The sequence below is a fragment of the Diadema antillarum genome, unplaced genomic scaffold (genome assembly GCF_040938485.1).
Source record: "Diadema antillarum isolate AM-2024a unplaced genomic scaffold, OU_Dant_1.0 seq00001937_RagTag, whole genome shotgun sequence".
In the NCBI taxonomy this organism is placed as follows: Eukaryota; Metazoa; Echinodermata; class Echinoidea; order Diadematoida; family Diadematidae; genus Diadema; species Diadema antillarum.
This window is the reverse complement of record NW_027272598.1, coordinates 259,898-271,550: the sequence shown is the minus strand read 5'-3', so window position 1 is coordinate 271,550 and position 11,653 is coordinate 259,898. Positions and strand designations below refer to the sequence as shown.

Sequence of the window (11,653 nt, the reverse complement as noted above, 5' to 3'; positions counted from 1 at the left end):
AGTTTATTTGATGAAAATCGGGTTTGGAATGACTGAAACATCCAAAAACAAAGTAAAACAAAGCGATCATAATAAAGTGTGGGTCCCACACTTTATTAGAATCGCTCTTTTTTATATCTCAGCCATTTCAAAACCAATTTTCATCAAATAAACGTTGAATTCCTCATAGAATTATATGCTCTTCCATATTTCATAAGAGGTTTCTCATATATCACCAAAAAATGTTAGAAACCTGAAATTAGGTCTCAACCAAAACTGTACAATCCCTTTAAGAGTACATTGTTGTGTGAAAATTATTTGCTTCAGAATGGTCTCATATTCAAGTAATGTGCAGTTTAATGTTTCCAGGTTAGCATACCTGTTAATACAGTGACGGGGCGATCGTTAACGGGCCGTTGGCCGTTAACGATCGCCCCGTCACTGTACAGGTATGCTAACCTGGAAACATTAAACTGCACATTACTTGAATATGAGACCATTCTGAAGCAAATAATTTACACACAACAATAGATATATAATTTACTCTTAAATGAATCCCTCAAGAATTGGAACAATAATCCCCTAGCATTCCCACTGATTCCCACTGATTAGTTACTAGCCATCCCCTTTAATATACAATGTAATAACTATCACCGCGTTGGAGAGCATAGTGATAATACATCATTATGGTTTCTTTTACATTTTACGACCATCTTGACATATAAATAACTTGATTTAAATGCGTACCATGATGTATAAATCCGAAGAAAAATAAATAAACACTTCCACACACACAAAAAAAACAACAATCGAAGACATGCAACCATACTTTTTTAAACGTACTGTTTATTTAGTATCCAAATACTTGTAACATATAACATTTTCGATATACTTGCATCTGTCATAATATGCTTTCTTGTTATATACAAAATACGAAAATACATCAAAAGATGTAAATAAGAACTCTTTAACAAAAAAAGTAAACTGTGTAAAATTGTTCCACAATATACAAAAAGTACTTTCTGTACGACTCGAGCATCTTAAAATGTTCTGTCACTATTTACATGAATTCATCATGATACATATAGCCTAGATATATATTTTCCTGCGGTATACCATCAGCTGAGTGTTCGAACCAAATGGGCAGGCCATTGCTTCAACAAAATAAAAGGTACATTTCAACGGTTACATTGGTTAACCTCGACTTGTTCAAACTTGAAGATGATAACAGTTGTGCATACATGCTACGGAGAAAGTTTGAATGATGCGCGATCATATTGCATAAACGAACAAACAATTACGTTTGGCAAGTTTGGAAGGGAGTTACAGATATTACTATGTACAAAAACTTGGCACTCGCAAAAGGAAGAGTTTAAACCTGAAAGTTCCAGATGCGCACCTTGACACTGATAACGATTTGAAACATCTGACTTTGGGTACAGTCATTTGAACCGCTTGAATATCTTATACAATGCTGTGAATAAGCTCCTCTTTCTTAATGGAGCAAAACTTTGTCCATTGATCTTGATCTATTTCACAGAAAAGAAATATCTAATGCATATCTTCTGGTCTATGCGTCCGACCCAGTCATACATCGATTCAATGAACCTTGGATAAGTTGGAACGCTCGAACTTCTACAATCTAGTGGGGCTCCAGCAAATTTGATTACCGCTTCTGTTTTATGCTTTGGCAGAAAGAGTTCCCATAAATTGGCAGTAACAGCTTGATGCAGATACCATACACGTACGGTTTCTTTACCCAATCTTGCGCCAATGGTGTTCGGGAGACTGACAAGAGTTCTTGACCCGAAAGCCCCAGAGATTCTTTTTTTTTTTTTTTTTTTGATAGCCCATTCAATCCAAAGGCCATACAAGGAAAAATAGTCCTCGTGATCAATGTTTATCACATGCAAGGGATTTATGAATATTTGTTCTATAATAATAATAATAATAATAATAATAATAATAATAATAATAATAACAATAGTAATAATAATCATAATAACAATAATACATGTACATATTTTGGCGTTGTGATCTTATATCCTGATGCAGCCTGAGATCCTACGAGGTGTTATCCTGTCGGGATGCGCTTCTCATTTATTTATTTAAAAGGGTCAAGTTTTTAATCATCACACTTCTTCCCCCCCCCCCTCCCTTCTTTCATTTATTTCAAGTACTGTTTTCACGCATTCTATATCTTCAATATAATCTGCATTTGCGCATTCATTGTATAGCATCAATCACAAAATTAGAGCGAGAGCGCAGACCACAATTCAAAACAAGCAAATGGGGTGAATATCGATATACAACACATCAAATTCTGACAGGCTTGTTACATTACACACGACGAGCCTTGCGGCATACATCTGCAAGCCGTTTTTGTAATAGCTGTCATAAGTAAGGGCAGCTGCGCTAGTTAACCAGCGATTAAGAAGTTTAAAGAACATTTCCAGACGGCCAAAAATTACAATCTCCTCACCGTAAAACTTGAAAGTAACTCTAGAAACTGTGACCGCTAGAAAGCATTTCAGCCTCCTACATTAACTAATGATCCGCCACTATTCTGAGGTGACTCCTTGCAGTTATATGTCTGCGGAATGTGAATTACGAAAAATTCTACCTAGATTCAAAGGGTAACGGACTATTTTGCAGATGAACTTGAATGAACATCGACATAAAATGACAAGATCACGTGGTGACAGGTAGATCTCTCTCACGATAATGGCTTCACGCTTCATTATCACTTCGGTTACCATTTCAAAGCATTATTGCAGTGTCATGTTCGGCGTCATACACCTCATATACGTACACCGCATGTATCACGACAACCTGAAGATGAAGGTTTGTGTTACAGGAGATGCCTAACATCATGCAGTATGTACTCATTTACTTCATGTCATACGGAGTGACAACAAAGCGTCTAACATGTTTTGGCGAGTCTGAGATATGAAAAAGGAGGTTATGTTGACAAAGATAGCAATAATATCCGTACTGGGATATATAGTCCGATGCTGCTTCTAAGCTCACCACTATCGGTAGTGGCAAACTCGCGTGATATATGTGGCAAAGTTCGCAAAAGGAAAGGTGGCTGAAAGAAAACAGAGGTAGAGTATTGTAAGCCATCGCAATTTGAGTGAACACACACGTTCAGCAGATATTAAACCGGGTTTGCTGCGTTTATATCAAGTACTGTCTACAATGTTAATATCGGCTCCTCGACTTATCATTGTCTTCTTTTATGAGATTCCATTCGTCCTTATCTATGTTAACTGTGTGTTTGATAACTGGAATAAACATGATGTATAACATTATCCGTCAGTTCACTTTTCGGAAAACGGTAGCGAGAAACACTGGGGAGCGGAATGGGAATGCTGCTCCAGTAAAACAAATTTCAGATTACGAACAAAATGAGCAGCATTGAAATCAAAGCACGTACAGCGATATCTATCTCACGATCTATACAATGTATATACTCTTATACAAGGTGACTTGGAGTGGTGACATATTCGCACAACTCATGAAAGTTTCATGAACACCCAAACGATCTAGCTTTCGCCCGTGACGCTGAAGCTATCATTGCAAATCTGCGAAATATACTCTGAAAAGAAAAACTGATTTTTCAAGGCATTTATCTTCGAGTACCATCGCTCCAGGGGCTTCATCAAAAAGGGGGAAATGGTCATGAATTATTCAAATCAAAGTTCACATGTAATACTGCTTTTTTTATGCATTATAAGCAAGAAGTTATTTGGGGATCGTTTGTGTGTGTGTGTGTGTGTGTGTACGGAAACAAGGAATTGAAATTGCATTGAGTGTGTGCCATTGGAAAGGCTGCATTTTCGAAAAGGATTTGCATTGGAAACAGAACTCTAAAGAGTACAGGGCAAGATAAATATTACAAGAATTACTACGGGAGATATTTGACAGGAGGTTTCAGGGTTAAGAGTGTTGCCGTGGTTACGGATATGGTAAAAAGCGACACAGTGTATGTCTATTCTGTTTGGTTGAAAATGACGACAGATCAACTTATCTAATAGTCGCGCGCGTTCCACTTTACACAGCGTCGAAGCATATTTATGACAAGTCATATCTATACGTTTGAGAAAGCAATACAGCAAACGTCGCCACTTAGGTAAGCGATTGATCCAGCTCTCGGTCCCCTGAAAATTCAATATTTGATCATGTAGCCGAAAATAGAAACCGCGATGAAAATACTTTTTTCCCCTCCTATTACAGGTTGAATTTCGAATACTGGTTCACCCTTTGAAACTTACTAAAAACTGCACGAACCACGTCCTCCTGTACGAGGAAGAGCAAATTTTTCGAACCTGTCTTTCACCGCAAAGTACATGATTGAGGACGGCGGCATACTCAGGCTTCATGTAATACTTGCTCAATCAACTCACCCACAACATCGTTTCAGGAAACACTCGCTGAGAAAAAAATTCAAAGTTCATGAAAACAAACGCGAATTATTTCATGACACAAGACGGAGGAGAACTGACGAAGCTGGATGGGAATGTCAATATTGGAATTCTCGTCCCACAACAATACATTTTCCACAAAAACTATTTACCAAAACCATATCGAATTCGGTCTTGCGTGGTATTGTTCATAGTGCCTTTGTTATGTGAGTTTCTGATATTAAATACCAATCGAATCATTGGTTTACAGTGGAATATTATGATATGAAGGAGGATGTTTTCTCGACCAAATCGTGCTGAATGAATAATTTTATTGTATTCTTTCCCGGAGCTGCTTTTCTTCTTCTACTCACAAAGTCGCAACAAACGAACCCATTAAAAACTAATTGCACAGAATTAAGTATGACCGTCATTTGTGGAACACTATAACAAAGAAGGCGCGTGGCATAAGATTGGTGAAGAAACAGCTGATGTAATCTCATTGTCACATCTCTCATGACGCCAACAACAGATCTTTTTTTTTAAAGTATATGAAGTAGCACCGTATACGTCTCAATGACAGTACTGAAAAACACGACATTTTGACTATCTTAATAGTACAAAAAAGTACAGTGTATTAGTGCAAAGGCCGTATGGTGTACGTGCCATCACAATTAAGGCATTTTCAGTCACAGTTAAATTGCTTCACTTTGTGCCCATCGATACTATAAAAAATGCCGGCACTTATGGCGAGCAGCAAAACTACTGTCACTATGTAACGGGCAAGGTGTTAATTGTCATCCTATATACACAGCAGATTCCCTTTTTAACGTAAAAATGTACAGTAAGAAGCCGAGGCCACAATTCGAAAAATTCTTCCAGGTTTCCTCCTGCAATTGCATCCACACTAAAGCTATCAGCTTTGGAGTAACACCGATGCCTCTTGTGACCGATTGTTGTATGAGTTGAAGAATTCAAAAGAGAGCATTCGGTCATGTGGTGCAGAAAACGCTTACATCACGACTGAATAGATTAACAGTATTCACAGGTCATTGCAAATTGGTGTAACATTCTCTTAATTTAAAGCTTTAAAAGTATTTTCTCACCATGTGGCAAAAAAAGAGAAGAAATCAATTTGCATGATTTATCACTCAACGGAGATTTATCAACAATATTTCCGACAAACAAAGCGATACGGAACTGCAGACAAATAGACTCTTAGTTGATGTTTAAGCCATTTATCATTCAACTGATTTGACATTTGGGGGAAAAAGTCTTGAACATATCAAATTGATATCACAATTGATGTCACTGTTGCACAATGTGTTGATTCCATCACAAGACATGACACGTTGGAAATATATTCTGTCTTTACATTTTGATTATCATCTCAAGTATAAAATACATCAGCTAGCCTGGATTGTAGGCCACAAAACTAAAGCTAATTATAATGCGCATTGGACATATTATGCGCTGAAGCCCCTGGTAAATGAACGTTTAAGACCGGCGTCAGAGGCAAACAGACGTTGAGCGTTATTCAGAACACTTCTTCCAGCGACGTTCTTGCATATACAATTTTGACAACTTTTTCACCGTCGTCTCTTCTCGCCATTGCTTTTGCATGGCACGGTTCTCGAGGTATTATGAAGAGTTAACTATTTGATATGCAGTTGGGTGTGTGAACAAGTGATAACACCGTGATGTTTTATTCTTCCAGACCTGCGAGGTTGCCGATAACGAATCCCAGATCGCTCCAACTATGTCAATCGCATCGTGTTTACCTATAAGCTCTGGTCTCTGTACACCACCCGACCATCCACTTAAAGGTCTCGCTTCAAGATTTACAAAGTAGTGATGAATATTTGCCAACGATTTACTGATAGGGTACCTAAAGGAGGTAGTACAAACTCGTTAATACCACTGGTTGCGTAAGGATCGACAGATAACTTGATTAAGGTAGTGTTACTGGAGGTTCACGCGGTATTACGTATTAAGACAAAATCTCCACAAAATCAAACAGATAAATAACAACAAGAACAATTCGTACCAAGGATCTTTATGATGTGATATGTAACTTGACGTTTGGCTTCATTAAAACCGCAATATTAATCCATCAAGCACCCTAGGCTTTTCCCAGCCGTTTGATAATCAACTGACCACGCTTCCACAGTGTCCAGCACACCAAGATGCTAATTGGAAGCCTGTGTACATGAAGTAAGAAATCATCTTTAGTGTCCGTTTTCTCCTGTCATTAATTATCAATAAAAAACTTTTCCTCCATTGTGAATAATTAATGATTTCCTGTAAGCTGATTAGGCAATCGGCATTAATCCCAGTCATATAAATATAATTCGATACCTGATTTACCGTCACTTACTAGCAACAAAATTGTGATTGTTCCTCATCCCTCGCGGGACACCGTTAGCGTGCACTTTGATGTGCTTCGACAGGTGGTCGGAGCGCGAGAACCTCTTCTCGCAGATGGTGCATTTGTAAGGTTTGATTCCGGAATGCGAACGCTTGTGGCGCGCCAATTCGTCCGAACGCGAGAAGCGCCACTTGCATCCTTCCCAGGTGCAGATGAACGGTTTCTCACCGGTATGCCGTCGAAGATGTGCCTTGAGGTGAGAGCTCTTTGAATACATTTTACCGCAATTCGGGTACGAGCACTTGTGAATCTTGAGTTCATCAGCAATCTTGTTGCCATGCCCACGTCCTCGTCCTCGTCCGGATTTTAACGTGGGGGTAGTGGTAGACGTCGAGTTTGACGTCGAGTTGGCCGGTGGGTTCGAGACGTTCAAGGGGCTTTGCGTTTGCGATCCTCGCTTGTTGTTGTTGGCGTTGGATTTGGACATAGGAATGTGTGTAATGCGGACACCAGAAGGTGGCAAAATGGCCCGGTCCGAGCCGTTCTTTTGTCCATCTCCACCTACTGGGAGGAGAGGGTTTTCAGAAGTCAACAGAAGTCGGCTGCTGCCGCCAGACGTAAAGAAAGTCCTGCAGTGGTCAGCGGCAGGTTGTTGAGTTTTTCCTAGCGTCAGCTGACTGGCAGCATAGTTGTGCATGAGGCTCGGATGTTGTGAGGAGAGGTTCTGGGTCGTTTGGTTGCCAAACGAATCGAGATGAGAAGGGATGGTTGCATTGTCCAGGAAAGGATCTTGCGATATCAGAGGCAACGCACTAAGACCCCCACTAACGAGCTGGTTGTCGGCATCCGTGTGCAACACGTTACCATTGTCAAGGTCGCTCAATATGCTGCCACATAGTCCTGCAAGGTCGTCTGTGGTGGTTGATTTTAGCAGCTCGTCCAGAATTGTGTCAGTCTGGCCCAACAAGGGAGTGCACATATCGGAAGCCTCGGTCAGGTTTGCCAAGAGGGACGCGTCATTGCTTATCATAGCGTCGGCGAGCTGGCATATGTTACCCCCAACTTGGTTCTCCTGGCTCATGGACGGACGTGGGTGAGGGGCCGTTGCGTGGGCTGGAGGCAACACAAAACATGTATTCGAATTCATGTCACTGTCATGGACTGATGGCGACACGTCCGAAGAATCCACGATGCCACGAGAGAAGAGGTAATCGAGAAACAAATCGTCATCGCTAGTCGAATTCAGAGGGCTGGAATGGTCGCTCATATCAATGTCGGACATCGAACTCGTGCTCGTTGAATCCATCTCGTCGTCAGCTCCGCCGGTAGAATTCAATCGTTGCAGCGTCCAGCTTTCGCGTTCAAGACTGGACTGCGTGCGATAGTAATCGAGCATTGTCGACTGCACAAGCAAAAGTGAGGCAATGAATGCAAATTTCCCTGTCTGTCTCGCGACTGTATAAACACACTTGTGAATTCAGAATAAACTTGTCTGGTGTTTGATTTACCTCTGGCCCGATCGGCGGAGAGCGTCAGTGTATCTCCAACTCCGAGCCCGGAGAAGCAAGCTGATACACAGACCAGTAATTGTTGTGGTGTACTGTGGATAGAATTAGAAAGGAGAGAGCACGTGAAATTGATAGTAGCATAGAACAAAAAGAACAATAACAAGAGTTTCGGCCATACAGGTCAATACAATTTATCAGTGTTCCCTTGGTTATAATGGGAAATGTGAGCTGAAAAGTGAAATTGATCTTACAGTGCGTAAAATGCAGGCTAATTAGTGAAATAAAAATCTCACCCAATGCTACGAATCTGGGTAGGATTGATGGCCTCACATGGGTAGCCGCTGTTCCACCGAAATAGGACCAACAAATCTCAGAGAACCGCTACACTGCATGAGCGATTCAATCCCTTCAGTTTGATGAACCAGATGCAGTCAGGCGTTTAAATACCAAGGCTGATAAGTTAGCGTTGTTATTTTTTTCTTCTTCCAAGCGGTGCGTCTCTGTGTGATTGTGTACACTATGCATGTGGAGTCACATGTTGGGTAGGCTGCGCGTAGATTCAGCTCCCCAGTCACTTGATAAATATTCGCGTTTCTTTACGATGAGAAAGTATCGAATCAACAGGTAAACTGGTCCGCTGAGACTATGCCCTCTCCGTACCAGTTTGTACTCAGTGACATCGCTCGCTGTGCTGTGAGCTTTGACCCGAGCAAGTTGAGCTGTTGGCTTACGGGTTAGAGAGCTGCGTATTTACGGCCCTAGCGAAGAGAGGAAGAGAAGTTAAAAACAAAACAAAAACAAAATCACAAAGAAAAAGAGAGGAGAGATGTTAGAGTAAAAAATCGGGGGGGGGGGGGCAAGGAAGGGTTACTGAATAGCGAGAAAACTCAGGGCAACTGATTTGTCACTCAGCAATGCTACGTCAGAGGTCGAAAGTTAGAGGCTTTTTTCCCCTGTCTTTTTTTTTTACAAATCTTCTGTCTTTTTTTCGTCCATGTGACCCCCTTAATTCGCTAGTCGGCTTGCGGCGAAAAGGCATAATCAGCAAACGAGCAATGTCAGAAGTACTAAGACCTGGGCATAAATTATCGATGCGAGCTGGCGGCTAACGGAGAGCCAAATCGGTGGAAAGAAAATGATTTCAATTTCACATCACCACATGACTTCGTTTTTCGCTTCTGTTGGAATCAAACTTGGTGTTTCTTGAATTGATATGCAACGAATGTAAACCACAAACGAATAAAAAACAAAAACCAGTCAGATTGGATGTGCTCAATAGTCCGTCAGTAAAGCGACTTTTGATTCGATCGCTCTTTAGTTAGTCTTAACGTCTTGGCCAGCATTATTTTGCCAGCGGCTAAATCTGTAATGCTTTGGTCCAAGGATTAAAGTTTGAAGAGGTAACATATAACCTTCGTGTTGTATTTTCATTATTACACTCAGTATGACTATACATCTTTTAATCAGTTTGAGATCTAGATGTCAATGTGGTGTGAGATTCATACATGTGACGTATCTGAAGTTACTTCACGGTTTAACTGAAACAAAATAATATGTATAATATTTATGACATGTACATGTAGGCCCTACATGTTGTATGAATATTATACGTATAATGAGCGGTCATAACATAACAATTCTTGAGGTACTGCTTTTTTCTTTTCTTTATTCCTTTTTTTTTGAACTAACAGCCGCAGGTTTTCTCATCACGTTCAACGTATACACTAGTCCTGTGTAATGAATATCACTTTTCCGTGAATAGCGAGTGTCAAGGCAAAAGTTGTCCGCATTGTGCGCTACTGTATCACTCAACGACACTTGTGTCCAATGGCACACCTGCACGTGATTTAAAATGCCCTGATTGGTTCGATTTCTAGAAGGGGCGGAGTTGTCAGCACTTCTGGCCAATGATTTCTTGGCACCCTCGTAAGACGCTTGCAGTGTCTTTCCTTTTCTTTCTTTTTGTTGTTTTCTATATTGCAATTCAAGACAATAACACTTGGGGCATAAGTAGGTGGCGCGAGTGCTTCTGGATGTGCGTATTTTATTTCTTTTAATAAATATACAGATGTGTGTGTGTGTGTGTGTGTGTGTGTGTGTGTGTGTGTGTGTGTGAGGGAGGGAGAGCTCCTATATATATGAGAACACCCGTCGGTACTGTCGAATATTTACTAGTAATCTTTGTATGAAGCAGAATATAATCCAGAAAACTCGTGTGTCTGAAGACGAACGCGAAGAAGTCGAATGCGCTTGAAAGCATTTTGAACAGCTGGTGCAGTTCGATTCTGGAAGAAATTAGTATATCAAATTTATTTGAATGTTAATCACGTCACAGTATTTAATTAGTTTTTTTATCACTGTATCATGCAAAGACATATCAAAGGGAATTCATCAATGCTTGTACATCGCAGGCTACTAATTTAGTGTCGATACTCATGTCACGCTAACTTATCTATAAAACATTTACATAGGGCCTACTTTGTGCCGAAACGTAAATGATTTTACTTGACTGCACTTTGTATCACGGATTTTGAGTACAAATTGATTGTCTATGTCTATACAATATGATAAAATAGTTTACAGAAAATATTTGTGTTGCAAGGCATCGGTTTGGGCACAACAAATACAGGTGAATATCAAGTTGGCGATAGCTTCACGAGCTTGCATTTCCATTCGCCATTAAATACATTGTACGTTCATAACACGCTAATTCATCGTGATCCCTTCTCCGGCTAAGCATGGATGTCGGAATACTAAAGTCTTGTAGTATCAACATCACAAACATCGTTTTCTTCCCCGTTTGGAATACGCATCGGAAGCGGAATCGGGGAGGGCGCACATAATTTTGGTTGCAATAAAGACTAAAACGCTTTCCGCCAAAACAGAAATAAGAGAAGCTTTCAAACCTGCTAAACCAAGAATTTTGCCCCCTATCCATCCCCCCCCCCCCCAATCAGTGCCGCGTTGCCCCCGAACCCCACCGAAGCAGTAAGACGGGGTCCCCAGCGTAATTTTCCTCCCCTCCCTCCATTGAATCCCCAACCCAAAAAGAAAAGCAAAGGAGAGGGAAAAAACCAACCAAACAAAAAACATCTTATCAAGCGTTATTACTGTGGTCAATGAGTCGTAACACAGCTTAAAGATTTTATCCTGACAATATTGAGTAGTTCGCAAACTATAAATTGCATTCAAGCATGATACTGATACTCGTAGAGGAGAATATAGTATGAATGACACATATTTTGCAAAGAGTCAAGTGCCAGTTTTGGTTGAAAGGTGGCGCTATTGTATAATCAGGCACGTCCGTAACTTCACTGCAAAAACATCGGTGTTAGATTTAACACCATGGGTGTTAAATCTAACACCGATCAAGTGTCAATAGAGGACCACAC

At 40.5% G+C, this 11,653-nt stretch overlaps 1 protein-coding gene across 1 annotated transcript; it reads right to left on the bottom strand.

Annotated features, from left to right (window-relative positions):
* Nucleotides 1-5,587: 5,587 nt before the first annotated feature.
* On the bottom strand, nt 5,588-8,665 carry LOC139713273 (uncharacterized). Its single transcript, XM_071625017.1, has 2 exons — nt 8,555-8,665; nt 5,588-8,353 (listed from the first exon to the last, which is right to left on the bottom strand). Exon 2 carries the CDS (start codon nt 8,147-8,149, stop codon nt 6,755-6,757), a length of 1,395 nt encoding a protein of 464 aa, XP_071481118.1. The 5' UTR covers nt 8,150-8,353; nt 8,555-8,665; the 3' UTR covers nt 5,588-6,754.
* Nucleotides 8,666-11,653: the final 2,988 nt, after the last annotated feature.